Genomic DNA, 18694 nt, shown 5'->3' on the forward strand with positions numbered 1-18694 from the left:
CAGCAGCCACAGGGATACCGAATATTGGTGAGAAATGGTTCAAAACTCAAGGGTTGGATGCCCAATTCTACCAACCCTACATCAAAGCTCATTGACAAAGAAATCAATGAAGACAAGGAAGATTGTCTAGGAAAATTCAATGATCATTTGGAGAAGCTTCTAAAGAGGGCTAACAGAGACAAAAGGTTGCAAAGACACATGACTGGCCATTATTACATAAGGAATCAGGTTGCCAAGATCAAAATCAAGCAGTTGAAGGAAAAACTCAAGGAAACCCTAATCAGGAAAAAGAGAATGTTAAGTTGGATTTTCTTACTGATGCTTCCCGCATATCATAGCATGCCACTTTAGAACTTCATGAACCAACTTTGGACACATTTTTAAGAAATTTGGAGAAATTTTGGTTTTGGTGATTTTTTGGAAATTTTTTGAGACATTTCTACTTGAAAATTGGTTTCTGAAGTAATAAAGGTAAATTTGAAAAAAGTGAAAGAGGTTTTTGTCAATAATAGACCAAAGAACAAAAAAATCCTTCACTTTATATAGAGGTGTTATGATTTGGGAGAAATGCCCAAAATATAATTGTTGTGGCAGCCCCTGAAAGTTTGAAACTTGTGGCAGCCCATATTTTCTTCTGTATTCTGCACTCAACTTCTCCATTTTCTTTTGTTGGAAATCTGAGAAGTTCCTAGAAGCGTTGGAAGGTGTAGAGGCAATACATATCATAAATTTAAAAATTGTCTTGGGTGTCAATGGGTATCATTTCTTCAAGAACTCGTTGTCAAACTCGGTGACACTATGCCTGTTCGCGTCACCGTGCTCAGCTCCATGACCACCTCATCCTTGGAGCTCGATCTTACGAGAGACAATTTATGCAATTTCACGAAGCAGCTAAATGACCCTTTCGAATTCAAGCTCCTACATATCGACCACACCAAGTCCCTGACGCTCCGCGAGCAGGAGGCCGTGGTAATTAATCTTTCACTATTGCCTTCTATTTTCACTTCCTCGGACTCGATCTCGTGACTTCTCTGCCTTGTTAAGAACCTCGTGCTCAGGGCCGTGGTGGTGGTGGTGGACGCTGAACCCGCCGCCGCCGCATCCTCCACCGCAACCACTTCCACTGCCTCTTAATTCATTCACCAGTTCCTGGAAGCGCTACAGATGAGTGGTTCAATGACAAGGTTTGCTTCGAGCTGCCTTTTCAGATCCATGTGCTCCAATCGAAGTACAAGCTTGGTCGTCGAAGAGAATATGGCAAATGGATAGCCAATGCTCAATAAACTCACAATATTTGACACGTGTTTGGAAAAAAACAACATATTCATTAGACCGACAAATCTGTTACAATGTCGCGAGGAGAAACTCACCATAAAAAACCTATCAACTTAATTATAGAAAATATAAAATATTTGGAGTCAGAACATTCATCATTAAATACACATAACATTTTCTTAAAAGTAAAGAAGGTAGAAAAACACAATTTATCTTGATCCTACATTTTTTTTTCTAATAAATATATAAATAAATAAACCCAAAAAACAACTTTACATGTTATCCTGCATTCATTTTTTCCTTTTTTCCTTTTGAAAATAGCTTGTGTGTTATTCTTCGGGAATGGAATGCTATTTGTTATTTATAATTTATATAGTTGTTTAAAAAAAAAATTAGAATATAATAAATAATAATATTATTATTTTTTTAAACAATAAATAATAAAAAAATAACAATATAATAAAGAGTATCCATATTATTATTTATTTTAAAATAATAAAAAAATTAGAAAAACAACCCTTCTCAACATTTAACGAAACATTTGAGCTTTAAATCTAAGATAGCTTTGTCATAGTTCCTTTTCCTCTAAATATTCTTTCAAATATGGCCAAAAAGGTTAAATCGCCAGAAAATCGCACTATTCCACCCCTGACAGGGATGTTGGCCAAAATTTCAAGATCCTCTTTTGACTTACGTTTAGGTTCAGTAGCGAATGCCAATGACTTTATCAGTGAAATCCGTTGGAAAGTAAAAACCTGCAGGCCGATTAATTTATCCAGACGAATGTCAGAAATGGATTCTGCAATGGTTTCTCCTTCTCCGCCATCGCGAGTTGGTTGCAATTGAAAGGGCCGGAAGGTATAGAGGAGGGGTTTAGGACTAGCATTTGCACCAGATGTTGCAAAGGAAACGCCGTAAGGCATAAATTGAAGAAAGAAAATAGAGTAAAAAAATACTTTGATAAAGAATAAAAATATATTGAACACTCAAATCAATGCCCCATTAACTGGAACCACTTAGTAGACATTCCATACGAAATGGGCATATGATCCAAGAACATTGGTGCATAAGAGAGCCAATTAGTCAGGTAACATAAGTATAAATGGTTTCATATATTAAAATCCACAGGTCTAACAAATCTTGTTTAGCCATTTAAGATATAGAAGCTATCTTGTTTAGCCATTTAAAATATAGAAGCTTCGAAACCTTTGTATATGAGCTATTGTCAAAGGACTGCCCTTGTCCTCAGAAGCATTACCACTAGTACCAAGGAGATTAGGACCTTCACGCTGTCGAACCTTATGTATTTCATTTCCTGATCTTAATGATTTCATTTGGTTATGTAAAAGCCCCATGTATTTCATTGCTTGATCATTATGTAAAAGGTTACACCTTCTCTGGAAATTTAGAGTTGAAAATTTAAAGGCTATCATCATATTTTGGTCTTCAACGCTGATTGGCATGCCATGAATCTGTGGGGTTTTTTTGGGAGTTATCCAAGAGACCTTGCCCAATTTTTTGTTTAAAATCCCATTAGTTTTTGTTGTTGGGGTTTTTGGTTTTTTATTTTTTTTTGCTGGTGCACCCTTTGGGGTTTCTTGGCAGGCCTACGTGTTCTGCTCACTTGTTGGCCTCTTAGCCATTTTTCTGATTCGTTGTGAGACATTAAATTTTCAGCCTAACTAATGTTTTTAACATAACACGTAACCATGAATAAATTTACGAGGTAGTTTTTTTTTTGGAAAAAATAATTAATTAAAGAAAAAAAAAATTAATGCATTCATTTGAGATATATATATATATATATATTTTGATTTAGATATTATTATAATGTTTTGTAATCATAATAATCATAATTTAATTTTAAAATTTTGATTAAGTTAGTAATCAAATTCCTAACTTATATATATCTATATCTATATATATATATATCTATATATATATATATATATATATATATATATATATATATATATATATATATATATATATATATATATATATATATTATTATAATGTTTTGTAATTATAATAATTATAATTTAATTTTAAAATTATGGTTATGATATGTATAGACTTTTTGGTTTGTGAAATAAATATATTCCTTTGTGTAAGATTTGGTTACAAAAGTTTATAAAAATATAAGAATATAAGTGTTTTTCATTTTAGATTGAAATATATAACCTCTTAAAAGATACATATTCTTAAACTACTAGTATTTTTTGATAAATAATTAATTATTAATTTAATTTATAAAATATAAATTAATTAATCATATAAATTTGATGGGTATTTGGTGCCCATCAAAGTATTTGATAATGTTCAAATCTTATCAAGAAAAATTGAGAATGCAAATTAATTGTTAAAAACATCCACACTGGATTTAGTTTTCACAACCTATATAATTCATGAGTCCTGGTATATTCGGCTACCGACCACCATTACCATGTTCCAGAGACTTTTAAGATCCCATGATGGTACGAGCTAGTCTAAGGAATATGTCATTCTTCTTCATCAGTGGCAGGGCCTACTGTGTTGTCTTTCCCAATACTTTCCCATATAGTGTGATGGCAAGGCTTTCCATCATGGCACTGGTGCTAGCTGAATTTGACAGAATGGAGAGGAGAAGAAGCAAGTGGCTCCTCCTTTAAAAATATTTGAACAGTGGATTTTAGTGAAAGCTATTTTTTCAATGAAACAAAATGTAGGTAGAATGTGCAGATGCCTTTTTGGTTCCCTGTTTGTTATGGGTCCACTTCTCTCTGCTGCTTAAATGAAGATAAACTTTACCATGGAAGATAAGTCAAATTTAGATATAAATTGGCTTTGAACCAGGCTTTTGTATGATGTGGATGGAACATTTATATTCTGGGAAAGGGAAATTTGTCATCATTTGTGTGTGCATCTTTTGAACTGGGACATTCTGTAGTCTCTATATCCTCAGGGGCCTCGGTAACCAAAACAGGTTGATTATGCTGGGGAGGATAAGAAGAAGATGCATCAATTTCTGAATCTGATGCGCTGGATTCTGAGTGGTCATATCTCTCAGAGGCATCTGCAGTTTCCATGTCTCCTGTTGTTTTGTATCTTCGAAGCAAATGCAATGGAGAAGATCCATGGATTGGAGTTGTTTCTCCGCTTTGAAATCCCGAAAACACAGTTGATCTGCGTGTGAAACCAAGGGAAGAATGCTTTGACTTTCTATCTCGTTTTGTTTTTTTCTTAGCATTTTGTTGCCATCTGTTCAAAGCATTGGTTGTCTGTTCTTCAAATATTGCCTTCTTCATGTGAGATCCCATCTGCATAAAAATATCCCATCATATTTTAAGAGCATATTCCTTTATACATGATATTTAACCAGAACAGAGTGTTTTTGAACGATCCAAAAGTTCACTAAAACATTTGTACATATTGGAAAAACAAAATTTGCCCCAAAAATGGATGTTCTCTATCTATCAACAAACAGGGTAAAATGAATGTTCTCTATATATCAACAAACAGGGTTATATCAAGAAATAAAATTAAAATGATTTAAAGAGAAATCATCATTTCTATTTCTCTGCTTTTCTGGAAGGCTCCAAACTGCAACAAAATTTAATTTAACAAACAAAAGGAAGCATATTTTAGAGTGGTCATACTTTTCATTCGAAAATCCTCTGAGGCTTTACCTGAAGCTCTCAATAGAGAGATAACTGTTGTACAAAAGAAAAATTAAACTCCACTGTTTTCTATCTCCTGATAAATTTGTCTACTATGAGTTTAACTATTTTTTAATGAGGTGATTTTTTAACCGTTTCACCGAAATTTGATGATACGATTTTTGGTGAGATCACAATGTTTCATTGTATTTTTTAGTACAAAAATGGATTCAATGTCCTGAAAAATCCCTTAAACATTTGGATTGTGCAAATTCAACAACTTAAAGCTAAAATTTCCCCTATTTCTAATCAGAAACTATGGTTTTAACAATTTCTACTCATATTTTGGGCAAAATCAACCAAAAAAAAATCAAAAGTGGTGTCATTAAACAACTGTGTTAACGCATTATCAGGTGACACCTTATCTCTAATTTTATCAGTACAAGTAAGATATTTAATATCACAATGTAGGGTTTGATTAATCTATTTCTGTACAAAATAAACCAGGTGAATATACTAAGTGAATACTTGGACGATGTAACTCTCCTTTTTTGTAATTATATAAGCCAACATTTTCTCAAGTTCAATCGATCCTGTCAAACACCTAAACTGATTGTATTTTCAATGAACATGGAGTAGACTGACTTCTGTCACAAGGGCATAAAGTGGAAGTGTGATGTAACTACATAGAAACTGCACAGCAACCCTAGACACAAACACAAGAAACCCAAGGTAATCCTTATCAGATGCGTAATAAGGTCACTCTCAATATTCTCCTTACACATATTAAAGCTGCAAAACAATCAACTAGTGCTAAGTCAAAGAAGAGATAATGATATTAAATAAATAAAAAACAAACAGTTAAAATGATGAAGTTTGCTTGGAAGTTAGAATGTCCTTTACATGTACCCAAAAAAATATAAATTAGCACACTAGTCTATATGTTGCATACTTACCCTGTGATAATTCTTACTATGATGAAAGTAAACCTCTCAGGATATTCCTTTATACATGATATTTAACCAGAATAGAGTGTTTTTGAACGATCCAAAAGTTCACTAAAACATTTGTACATATTGGAAAAACAAAATTTGCCCCAAAAATGGATGTTCTCTATCTATCAACAAACAGGGTAAAATGAATGTTCTCTATCTATCAACAAATAGGGTTATATCAAGAAATAAAATTAAAATGATTTAAAGAGAAATCATCATTTCTATTTCTCTGCTTTTCTGGAAGGCTCCAGACTACAACAAAATTTAATTTAACAAACAAAAGGAAGCATATTTTAGAGTGGTCATACTTTTCATTCGAAAATCCTCTGAGGCTTTACCTGAAGCTCTCAATAGAGAGATAACTGTTGTACAAAAGAAAAATTAAACTCCACTGTTTTCTATCTCCTGATAAATTTGTCTACTATGAGTTTAACTATTTTTTAATGAGGTGATTTTTTAACCGTTTCACCGAAATCTGATGATACGATTTTTGGTGAGATAAAAATGTTTCATTGTATTTTTTAGTACAAAAATGGATTCAATGTCCTGAAAAATCCCTTAAACATTTGGATTGTGCAAATTCAACAACTTAAAGCTAAAATTTCCCCTATTTCTAATCAGAAACTATGGTTTTAACAATTTCTACTCATATTTTGGGCAAAATCAACCAAAAAAAATCAAAAGTGGTGTCATTAAACAACTGTGTTAATGCATTATCAGGTGACACCTTATCTCTAATTTTATCAGTACAAGTAAGATATTTAATATCACAATGTAGGGTTTGATTAATCTATTTTTGTACAAAATAAACCAGGTGAATATACTAAGTGAATACTTGGACAATGTAACTCTCCTTTTTTGTAATTATATAAGCCAGCATTTTCTCAAGTTCAATCGATCCTGTCAAACACCTAAACTGATTGTATTTTCAATGAACATGGAGTAGACTGACCTGTGTCACAAGGGCATAAAGTGGAAGTGTGATGTAACTACATAGAAACTGCACAGCAACCCTAGACACAAACACAAGCAACCCAAGGTAATCCTTATCAGATGCGTAATAAGGTCACTCTCAATATTCTCCTTACACATATTAAAGTTGCAAAACAATCAACTAGTGCTAAGTCAAAGAAGAGATAATGATATTAAATAAATAAAAAACAAACAGTTAAAATGATGAAGTTTGCTTGGAAGTTAGAATGTCCTTTACATGTACCCAAAAAAATATAAATTAGCACACTAGTCTATATGTTGCATACTTACCCTGTGATAATTCTTACTATGATGAAAGTAAACCTCTCATGAAAACAAGATCTCAGGCCAAATTCGTACTGCAAGAATGAAGTCAAATTTAAATAAGGTGCACAGAGGGATCAGAATTGAAACTTTTTAGCTGTGTAAACTAAAATTGATTTAAAACACCTAGCACTGCAATATGTTACCATTGTTATAATAGTAAATCCAATGATTCTACATGCAAAAGTTCATTCTTTACTAAATGAACATAGTGCTTACCCATATCCACAAGAAGAAAGCAAGCTGGAAAGCACTCTGCAGAACATAAGGTAAGTTTGCTAACCATCAAAGCATTGTCATTTCCATGAATATTCAGTAAACAGGATTCAGAAATAGAATTTGTCAATGAGGCATTGGTGTGAAAAGCATTTTGATACCTGGAACAGAGTGAAATGGATCAAGAAAAGAACAAGTTTAGGACGACTGAACCAAAAAAGTTCATCTGTTGGCTGCACTATGGGAGTTCCTTGAACTACAACATGCCTCTCTTGAATTTCTAAGGCCATCTCTGTTATTATAACTTGTAGTTTTGTGCTGACCAACAAAACCGTCTGTGCATTTTCAAGATCGAATGGCAATAAGCCCGAAGAATTCAATCAAGAAACTTTCCAGGCCATTAACTCACATCATCAATAAGACAATCCTATTAGTCTAAGACTTTTGTTTACTTACAGCTAAGGGAACAAAAGAGAGCCAAAAGTACGCATACCATCCTGCTCAGAGAAACACATCCAATCCAAAAGAAAATATTAATTGAACAAAAGCGAAAACTGCTTTATGAATATGCAAAATTATGTCTTTGGCGGGAGAGATGAGTCTTGAAGACTTACCATACACATTAAGAAGCAAAAAAATTACAGCAAAAGCCCACAAGGAAGGACTGCAGATAATGCATCAAAAGGCCTCTGTTTAGGTAAAATTCAAGGGGATTTTCAAAACATTCCAAGAAGTTGACATAGCAAGGCCCAAGAAGGAAACCTAATATTATTTCTGAAGACCAAAGCTTTTGTGAACAGGGAAATCTTTACTAACCTGATTCCAACCACCCTCTTGAAGTCATCATCCAATGACCTCTTGATATATTTATGAAAATCAAACTTGCTATTTGGGGTCAAGTGAGCCTATACAGTTCCAATAAATAAATAAAATTATAGTACTAATCAGATTCCTTACACAAATGATGTGGGTGCTGATATAACAAAGATGAAATGGAAAAGATGATTTAAATTTATCAAGACTTACAACAATGAAGCCATGGCGCAAGGTCAGGTAATCAACTTTTGTTACTGACCAAAAGAATTGTCGAAAGAAGCATACCTGCAAATCCAAGGAAAATTAATGTTAAACCAGAACTGGATATTTCTCAGTTAACATGCAAAGGTCAAACTCAGATATATCCATAGATCATTTGCAAGTATGAAATACTTACCATCCATTTAAGAATCGGTATTCGGCTCGATAAAGGCATATGACGCTTTACAAATGAGGTTTCTTGGGTTAATCTGAATCTTGCAGGATCTGCTTGGACCAATAAAGCAAGCAATTGCCTCAATATACAGTTTTCTTAACACGCTCAAAAAGTTACCCAACCCAAAAGATTCATTCTGTGTCCTTTCAATCTTCTATATTTAAAAACATTACTCAATCGGCTTATAATATATTTTTTTAACTGAAACAAGATTTTTTTGGAGAATCAGTAACTTGAAAGATCAGCTATCACTATTAAACCAGTTACAACTATTTCATAAATACTATAAACAGGCCAGTTACAACTTACAACATGTCTCTAGAGACTTGAACCCACATAGTTGGGAAACAAACTGTTTACCAAACTACTTGAACTAAGATCCATTGACCAATCAGCCTATAACTAACACAGTATATCCCAATTAGAATTGGCAGGTTGCCAACCAGTTATTACTTTTCAACTTAAAGAGTCTCCAGAGAATGGAGTAAATAAGATTCCATAGCAACCCAGTTAAGGGAGAAGAAATAAAAGAACATCAACTCACCATTTGAAAACTCATAATCCAGAGTTTGTGATTCCCTTTCCCACTCTTTCCAACGCCTCATCTAGGCATCAAGAGGACTTGTAGATCTCAGTATTAACAGAGGATATAAATGCATGCAGAGGTCAAAACAGTAAAACCCAAGGCAGAATTTAACTGAACATTATTGGACAAAATAATTGATCTCCCCTTCCACCTACCTTTGCTCTTGCCAGTGCGACAGTTAAGATACTATATAACACATGGAGAACTGCCAGCATAAAGATGAAGATGTGGAGTTGATGCATGCCGCTTTGGGAAACCAGAGGATACTTACCCTGAATACAAAGCAGCAGAGTTATCAAGTAAAATCCAACATAAAATAAATATTTGAAATTTGTATGGGAAGCTAATTTCAAGATGGTCTAAATCAACTCGATCTCGGCAGGAAAATCAATCAAAGAATCATAGGACCTGGATAAAGAAACCATGTGCATTAAGACTAAGAGAAGGGTTTGGCCTTTACATGTGCGGAGCTACAATGTTGGCTACCCTCAGAAGCAGCTAAGACGTGTCTCCATGGGACCTCCTGTTCAGTAGACATTGATTCCCATAGAATTTTTTGCATGCGCTCCTTTTCTTGGTCATTATCCCCTTCCACCTTTATATCTCTAGAATCAATTTCCTTCTTACATGGAAGCATTATATGAGCTATTTTTTTGGGTATACAAATCATGGAAATGGGCTTCTATCCAAAAAAAAAAAAAAAATTAGATAGTATACATCTTAAACATAGTTCCTTCCCGGGAAGGACAATACATCCCTACTCAATAATTGCAAACAATTTGATGGACATTGTCTCTGATGTCAAGACTCAAACTACACCTACAATTAGTAAATCTTTGGTTTCTGCCTGTAGGTACCATTGGAATCGGAGGTGGAGGTAAACAAAAAATAACAGGGGTAGGCATGGAGATTTCAAAATAATCTACTTTCAAATTTTATGATTCAGTTCTCAATTTTCATTAATTTCAAATTTAATACAAAGCTTTCAATTTTCAATGGTTCCAAAATTTTAGTTTCCAATTTAATTTTTCATTTGCCATTTCTGTTTGTTTCCAATTTAATGGACAGGAACACTTTTTTGTTATGGAAATTAAAAAAGCGCACACACAAAATGCCCGAATTGAAGTAGAAACAAAAGTTCTTTTATCTCCCGTTAAAACACTTTCTTTGTTCACATGGAGAAGTCTATATATACACAGTATTATATCAAATAGTGGACAAAGAAACGTACTGGATTAGATTTTGGGGAACAATATGCAACCAGTAGCGGCATTAAATGCACTACCGCTGACTGCATATATGTTTTGGACCAGGGGGATTTGGGAAGATTTATATGGGCGTTCTCCCTAGCAGTGGCCAAGAAATCGCAGTGAAATGCATAACGAAAGTGTTCAGGGAGGGAATGACAGGGTTCGTGGGACGCATGTAGCACTGGAGCCCGGTTCAGCTGCGGGGATGAAACTATTCATTGTTTACGACCAGATGCCAAATGAAATGCCCAAACCGTTTGGGCAACTAATTTGTAACCCCTTTGAATCAACAGCTGAAATTGTTGCAATCGTCTAACATATAATCGTGTGGCTTACAAGGATGACAGGTGGGCAGAGAGGGGAGTTGATTTCAGAGGGAAACGCCTTACGGCGTAAATATATTACATCAATGAAAAACCAACCAATAATTTTTTTCCCATTTCATAAGGATGATGGTATTGTCACCTAATTTACCTGAAATTTATATACGGAAGAGTGACACATTTAAATATTCAAATTACAGAATGTGTCACCCTCAAGGTGGACAATGAAGGCTAGGTTTAATAAGGAAATTAAAGACTCAGTACAAACTGAGAGATAAGGTTCCATTTTTGCTAATGTCGTTTGACATTGAAAGTTTTGGGCCGAAAAGAATTCTGAGTAGACTTAGAAAGCTTCAAAACGGTGTGAGTCTTCCAAAAAGACTTTTCCATAAATTTAGGGCTGCAAAACCTTTTTCATGCTAGTTCTTACATTCATTCTGATCTTGCATACTATTTTTAAACATATAAATATTTTTTGTATGCATACATTTCTTTTAGTTCATGAAAAAATATTTGCAGTCCTACTCTGCTTTCATTTGCAAAGCCATCATTCCAGGACTTGATGTAATGGCCATTAGATGATGTGGTAGAAAGTTAGAAGAGCAGTGCTGACACTGTAGCTAGTGGTTATATGTGCTGGTTATAATGGACAAATCTCACAATAATGGTCTTGTATTTCTATAACTCTGTTCTTGACATATTTAGGAACCTGCAGTTTCATGTCAATCTCCAAATTACTCTCTAGAATAGAGGTGAACTGAAGTCCATCTTTCTATATTCTAAAGAAAGAGGTCCTATCCCAGCTTAGTTAGGGGGTGACGGCATCAGTTCAATGGTCAGGGTGGAAATCTGGGCAGAGTTATAGGCTCTTGGCATTGCCTCGAGGTGTAAAGGAAGAAAGAGACACAGAGAATCATATAATTTGGATGTAGAGAAAAGAGAGAAGCACAATTGGATTTTAGAGAAAGAAGTGAAGGAAATGACACTCATTGTGTGCATTTGTGTTGCTTTTATTGTCATTTTTTCAGTGGAAATATGATGGGATTTCAACTTCAAAGGATAACTACCTTATAGAATGTGGATCAAAATGCAACATCACAGTGGGTGGACGGATCTTCACTACAGATACCCCCTCCTCATATATGTCAATCGCCACCAATGAAGGCATCTTTGCTAACACTACAAATTCCAATCTACAGGTTCTTTCTAGTATCTATCTGACAGCTAGAGTATTTACTCAGAAGTCATCCTATACCTTCAGTATTGGGCACCAGGGCAGACACTGGGTACATTTACATTTCTTTCCATTCTCTTATCAAATGTACAATCTTACAAGTGCCATATTTTCAGTAGCACCCAAGACTTTGGTCTACTGTGCAATTTCCAAATCCAGAATAGTTCAATTGTGATGAAGGAATATCTCATCAATGTAAATGAAAAAACATTGGTCCTGACATTTATTCCCTCCAATAATTCCTTTCCGTTTGTCAATGCCATTGAAGTTGTTTGTGTGTCGAACACTCTTGTTTCAGACACAGCTCAAGCTGTGCCCCTACCTAATACTTACAGTGGTCTACCTAAGCATGCTTTGAAACAATTTACAGACTTAATATGGGAGGACCATTGATTACCCCTGACAATGACACCCTTGGGAGATTTTGGGATCCTGATACAAGCTTCTTAGCTTCAAAATCGCTTGCCCAAAATTTCAACATCCCGGCCAACAATATTGTGTACCGCCAAGGACTAGTTACTAATGAAACTGCTCCCAATATTGTATATGCTATTGTTGAGGAGATGGCTGCAGCCAATGTCACAAACCCAACTTTCAACATTTCTTGGTTGTTTACTGTAGATCCAGATTACCAATACTTCATTCGGATGCATTTCTGCGATATTGTGAGCAAAGCATTGAACGAGTTATAATTCAATGTATATATTAACAATGATAATGTGATGGGCGGTAATTTTGATATATCAGCTGCAACACAAAAGAACTTGGCAGCAGCTTATTACAATGATTTTGTAGTACTTAATACATCTACTGGATCAAAAAATCTTACTGTCAAAGTAGGACCTGCAATAAATATGGCAAGTTTTCTCCCCAACGGCATACTAAATGGGCTGGAAATTATGAAGATGAGAAACTCTAACAAAATTCTGGATGGACCTTTCCCACAGAACAGTTCTATCAAATCAAACAGGAATAGCAAAGTTGGCCTAATAGTTGGATCCGTTGTAGGATTTTTTGTTGCTCTTGGGCTATTATACGGAAGAGTGACACATTTAAATATTCAAATTACAGAATGTGTCACCCTCAAGGTCGACAATGAAGGCTGGGTTTAATAAGGAAATTAAAGACTCAGTAAAAACTGAGAGATAAGGTTTCATTTTTGCTAATGTCGTTTGACATTGAAAGTTTTGGGCCGAAAAGAATTCTGAGAAGACTTAGAAAGCTTCAAAACCACGTGAGTCTTCCGAAAAGACTTTTCCATAAATTCAGGGTTGCAAAACCTTTTTCATGCTGGTTCTTACATTCATTCTGATCTTGCATACTGTTTTTAAACATATCAATATTTATTGTATGCATACATTGCTTTTAGTTCATGAAAAAATAATTGGAGTCCTACTCTGCTTTCATTTGCAAAGCCATCATTCCAGGACTTGATGTAATTGCCATTTGATGATGTGGTAGAAAGTTAGAAGAGCAGTGTTGACACTATAGCTAGTGGTTATATGCGCTTGTTATAATGGACAAATCTCACAATAATGGTCTTGTATTTCTATAACTCTGTTCTTGACATATTTAGGAACCTGCAGTTTCATGGCAATCTCCAAATTATTCTCTAGAATAGAGGTGAACTGAAGTCCATCTTTCTATATTCTAAAGAAGGAGGTCCTATCCCAGCTCGGTCAGGGGGTGACGGCATCAGTTCAATGGTCAGGGTGGAAATCTGGGCAGAGTTATAGGCTCTTGGAATTGCCTGGAGGTGCAGAGGAAGAAAGCGACACAAAGAGAATCCTATAATTTGGGTGCAGAGAAAAGAGAGAACCACACAATTGGGCTGCAGAGAAAGAAGTGAAGGAAATGGCAGTCATTGTGTGCATTTGTGTGTTGTTTTTATTGTCATTTTTTCAGAATGGGGTTTCAACTTCACAGGATAACTACCTTATAGACTGTGGATCAAAAAGTAACACCACAGTGGGTGGACGGATCTTCACTGCAGATACCCCCTCCTCATATATGTCAATTGCCACCAATGAAGGCATCTTTGCTAACACTACAAATTCCAATCTACAGGTTCCTTCTGGTATCTATTTGACTGCAAGAGTATTTACTCAGAAGTCATCCTATACCTTCAGTATTGGGCACCAGGGCAGACACTGGGTACGTTTACATTTCTTTCCATTCTCTTATCAAATGTACAATCTTACAAGTGCCATATTTTCAGTAGCCACCCAAGACTTTGGTCTATTGTACAATTTCCAAATCCAGAATAGTTCAATTGTGATGAAGGAATATCTCATCAATGTAAATGAACAAACATTGGTCCTGACATTTATTCCCTCCAATAATTCCTTTGCATTTGTCAATGCCATTGAAGTTGTTTCTGTGCCGAACACTCTTGTTTCAGACACAGCTCAAGCTGTGCCCCTGCCTAATACTTACAGTGGTCTATCTGAGCATGCTTTTGAAACAATTTACAGACTTAATATGGGAGGACCATTGATTACCCCTGACAATGACACCCTTGGGAGATTTTGGGATCCTGATACAAGCTTCTTAGCTTCAAAATCGCTTGCCCAAAATTTCAACATCCCGGCCAACAATATTGTGTACCGCCAAGGACTAGTTACTAATGAAACCGCTCCCAATATTGTATATGCTACTGCTGAGGAGATGGCTGCAGCCAATGTCACAAACCCAACTTTCAACATTTCTTGGTTGTTTACTGTGGATCCAGATTACCAATACTTCATTCGGATGCATTTCTGCGATATTGTGAGCAAAGCATTGAACGAGTTATACTTCAATGTATATATTAACAATGATAATGTGATGGGCGGTAATTTTGATATATCAGCTACAACACAAAAGAACTTGGCAGCAGCTTATTACAATGATTTTGTAGTACTTAATACATCTACTGGATCGAAAAATCTTGCTGTCAAAGTAGGACCTGCAATAAATATGGCAAGTGTTCTCCCCAACGCCATATTAAATGGGCTGGAGATTATGAAGATGAGAAACTCTAACAAAAGTCTGGATGGACCTTTCCCACAGAACAGTTCTATCAGATCAAACAGGAATAGCAAAGTTGGCCTAATAGTTGGGTCCGTTGTAGGATTTTTTGTTGCTCTTGGGCTATTATAAGGAAGAGTGACACATTTAAATATTCAAATTACAGAATGTGTCGCCCTCAAGGTGGACACTGAAGGCTGGGTTTAATAAGGAAATTAAAGACTCAGTAAAAACTGAGAGATAAGGTTTCATTTTTGCTAATGTCGTTTGACATTGAAAGTTTTGGGCCGAAAAGAATTCTGAGTAGACTTAGAAAGCTTCAAGACCACGTGAGTCTTCCAAAAAAACTTTTCCATAAATTCAGGGCTGCAAAACCTTTTTCATGCTGGTTCTTACATTCATTCTGATCTTGCGTACTGTTTTTAAACATATCAATATTTATTGTATGCATACATTGCTTTTAGTTCATGAAAAAATAATTGCAGTCCTACTCTGCTTTCATTTGCAAAGTCATCATTTCAGGACCTGATGTAATTATCATTTGATGATGTTGTAGACTGTTAGAAGGGCAATGTTTACATTGTAGCTAGTGGTTATAAGCATTGGTTATAATGGGAAAATCTCACAATAATGGTCTTGTATTTCAATAACATTTTTCTTGACATATATAGCAACTTATAGTTTCATGGAAATCTCCAAACTATCCTCTAGAATAGGGGTGAACAGAAGTCCATCTTTTTATATTCTAAAGAAAGAGGTCCTATCCCAACTCGGTCAGGGGGTGACAACATCAGTTCAATGGTCAGGGTGGAAATCTGGGCAGAGTTATAGGCTCTTGGAATTGCCTGGAGGTGCAGAGGAAGAAAGCGACACAAAGAGAATCCTATAATTTGGGTGCAGAGAAAAGAGAGAACCACACAATTGGGCTGCAGAGAAAGAAGTGAAGGAAATGGCAGTCATTGTGTGCATTTGTGTGTTGTTTTTATTGTCATTTTTTCAGAATGGGGTTTCAACTTCACAGGATAACTACCTTATAGACTGTGGATCAAAATGTAACACCACAGTTGGTGGACGGATCTTCACTGCGGATACCCCCTCCTCATATATGTCAATTGCCACCAATGAAGGCATCTTTGCTAACACTACAAATTCCAATCTACAGGTTCCTTCTGGTATCTATTTGACAGCTAGAGTATTTACTCAGAAGTCATCCTATACCTTCAGTATTGGGCACCAGGGCAGACACTGGGTACGTTTACATTTCTTTCCATTCTCTTATCAAATGTACAATCTTACAAGTGCCATATTTTCAGTAGCCACCCAAGACTTTGGTCTATTGTACAATTTCCAAATCCAGAATAGTTCAATTGTGATGAAGGAATATCTCATCAATGTAAATGAACAAACATTGGTCCTGACATTTATTCCCTCCAATAATTCCTTTGCATTTGTCAATGCCATTGAAGTTGTTTCTGTGTCGAACACTCTTGTTTCAGACATAGCTCAAGCTATGCCCCTGCGTAATACTTACAGTGGTCTATCTGAGCATGCTTTGAAACAATTTACAGACTTAATATGGGAGGACCATTGATTACCCCTGATAATGACACCCTTGGGAGATTTTGGGATCCTGATACAAGCTTCTTAGCTTCAAAATTGCTTGCCCAAAATTTCAACATCCTAGCCAACAATATTGTGTACCTCCAAGGACTAGTTACTAATGAAACCGCTCCCAATATTGTATATGCTACTGTTGAGGAGATGGCTGCAGCCAATGTCACAAACCCAACTTTCAACATTTCTTGGTTGTTTACTGTGGATCCAGATTACCAATACTTCATTCGGATGCATTTCTGCGATATTGTGAGCAAAGCATTGAACGAGTTATACTTCAATGTATATATTAACAATGATAATGTGATGGGCGGTAATTTTGATATATCAGCTGCAACACAAAATAACTTGGCAGCAGCTTATTACAGCGATTTTGTAGTACTTAATACATCTACTGGATCGAAAAATCTTGCTGTCAAAGTAGGACCTGCAATAAATATGGCAAGTGTTCTCCCCAACACCATATTAAATGGGCTGGAGATTATGAAGATGAGCAACTCTAACAAAAGTCTGGATGGACCTTTCCCACAGAACAGTTCTATCAGATCAAACAGGAATAGCAAAGTTGGTCTAATAGTTGGATCCGTTGTAGGATTTTTTGTTGCTCTTGGGCTATTAATGGTGATCTACTTCTTCTGTTGTCGTAGATCTCAAAAACTCTCTACTAAACCCTGGTTGCCTCTTCCACTACATGGAGGGCATTCTGAAACTAAAGGACGCAAGGGAAGCAAAGTGTCAGCTGGGAGTCCTGCTTCTCCTGGACCTTCAAGTCTAGGCCGGCATTTCACATTTTCAGAGATAGAAGAAGCTACCAAAAACTTTGATGAGAGTTTGGTTCTGGGTGTAGGTGGGTTTGGTAAAGTGTTCACAGGGATGCTTGCAGATGGAACCATAGTGGCTGTAAAATAGGGAAATCGAAGCTCTGCACAAGGCATGGCAGAATTTCAGACTGAAATTGAAATGTTGTCTAAGTTTCGCCACCATCATCTAGTTTCTCTTATTGGCTATTGTGAGGAGCATTCTGAGATGATTTTGGTTTATGAGTACATGGCCAATGGACCTCTTAGGAAACACTTGTATGGATCAGATCTTCCTCCTTTGTCATGGAAACAGAGACTTGATATATGCATAGGGGCCACTAGGGGTCTTCATTACCTTCACACAGGAGCAGAGCAGGGAATCATTCACCGTGATGTAAAGACAACCAACATTTTGTTGGATGAAAATTTTGTGGCCAAGGTGGCAGACTTCGGGATTTCAAAGATTGGACTTGCTCTGGATCAAACCCATGTGAGTACTGCTGTCAAAGGTAGCTTTGGGTATCTTGACCCTGAGTACTTCAGAAGGCAGCAATTGACAGAAAAATCCGATGTCTATTCCTTTGGAGTAGTGCTTATGGAGTTACTGTGTGCAAGGCCGGTCATTGATCCTTCTCTTCCCAGAGATAAAATCAATCTAGCGGAGTGGGCAATGCATTGGAAAAGTAGAGGCATGCTTGACCAAATTATTGATAGGCATCTTGTAGATAGCATCAACCCTAACTCCCTGAGAATGTTCGGAGAGACGGCTGGAAAGTGTTTGGCTGATCAGGGTATTGACAGGCCCACCATGGGTGATGTGCTGTGGAACTTAGAATATGCCCTTCAACTTCAGGAAACTGCGATGCTGGATGATCCAGATGAAAACAGTGCTAATCGCATTTCAGAGATTCCATTACGCTTTTCTCAGGAAGAGCATTTCAGTAGTAGCACTATAGAGAGGGATATTGTTGCTGCAGGTGAAAAAGGTTCGGAAGGTGCGAGTGCAAGTACATCTTAATATCTTTATAGGAGGGATTAAAGCAAGGCAGGAAAAAATTGGTGAAACTATTCTAAGGGCATTGTCAGGGAGGAGAAGTAGGCCTACTGGCTTGTGGTTGATCAAGAATAGTGGTTTATTAAGAATAATAGAAACAATGATGCAAAGCTGCATCAAATGATCCAGAAATTTCCCTGAATATAAATACT

The 18694-nt window shown here is 36.1% G+C and overlaps 1 protein-coding gene and 1 pseudogene across 1 annotated transcript; one reads left to right on the forward strand and one right to left on the reverse strand.

Moving 5' to 3' along the window:
- Window positions 1-4026: 4026 nt before the first annotated feature.
- On the reverse strand, window positions 4027-9895 carry LOC149209379 (MLO-like protein 6). The gene is made up of 13 exons (XM_089398607.1): window positions 9719-9895; window positions 9414-9530; window positions 9217-9277; window positions 8634-8722; window positions 8447-8521; window positions 8237-8325; window positions 8035-8084; window positions 7877-7917; window positions 7582-7755; window positions 7424-7459; window positions 7172-7239; window positions 6861-6921; window positions 4027-4574 (listed from the first exon to the last, which is right to left on the reverse strand). The coding sequence occupies exons 1-13, from the start codon at window positions 9893-9895 to the stop codon at window positions 4137-4139; spliced, it is 1476 nt and encodes a 491-aa protein (XP_089254733.1). The 3' UTR covers window positions 4027-4136.
- A 3722-nt stretch (window positions 9896-13617) lies between these two features.
- LOC149209380 (receptor-like protein kinase THESEUS 1 pseudogene) lies at window positions 13618-18506 on the forward strand (annotated as a pseudogene).
- Window positions 18507-18694: the final 188 nt, after the last annotated feature.

This window comes from Pinus tabuliformis, chromosome 1_2, assembly GCF_031772625.1.
Source record: "Pinus tabuliformis cultivar Carrire ecotype Pingquan chromosome 1_2, CPIR1, whole genome shotgun sequence".
NCBI classification, from domain to species: Eukaryota; Viridiplantae; Streptophyta; class Pinopsida; order Pinales; family Pinaceae; genus Pinus; species Pinus tabuliformis.

What these genes read in the sequence shown, in the direction of transcription:
- LOC149209379 (XM_089398607.1), bottom strand. Translation starts at nt 9,895, where the DNA reads ATGCTTCCATGTAAGAAGGAAATTGATTCTAGAGATATAAAGGTGGAA. An exon ending in AAGAGGGTGGTTGGAATCAG is followed by an intron (nt 8,085 to 8,236) that starts GTTAGTAAAGAT and finishes CATTATCTGCAG; the next exon opens with TCCTTCCTTGTGGGCTTTTG. An exon ending in TTTATGCCCTTGTGACACAG is followed by an intron (nt 4,575 to 6,860) that starts GTCAGTCTACTC and finishes ATTTTTATGCAG; the next exon opens with ATGGGATCTCACATGAAGAA.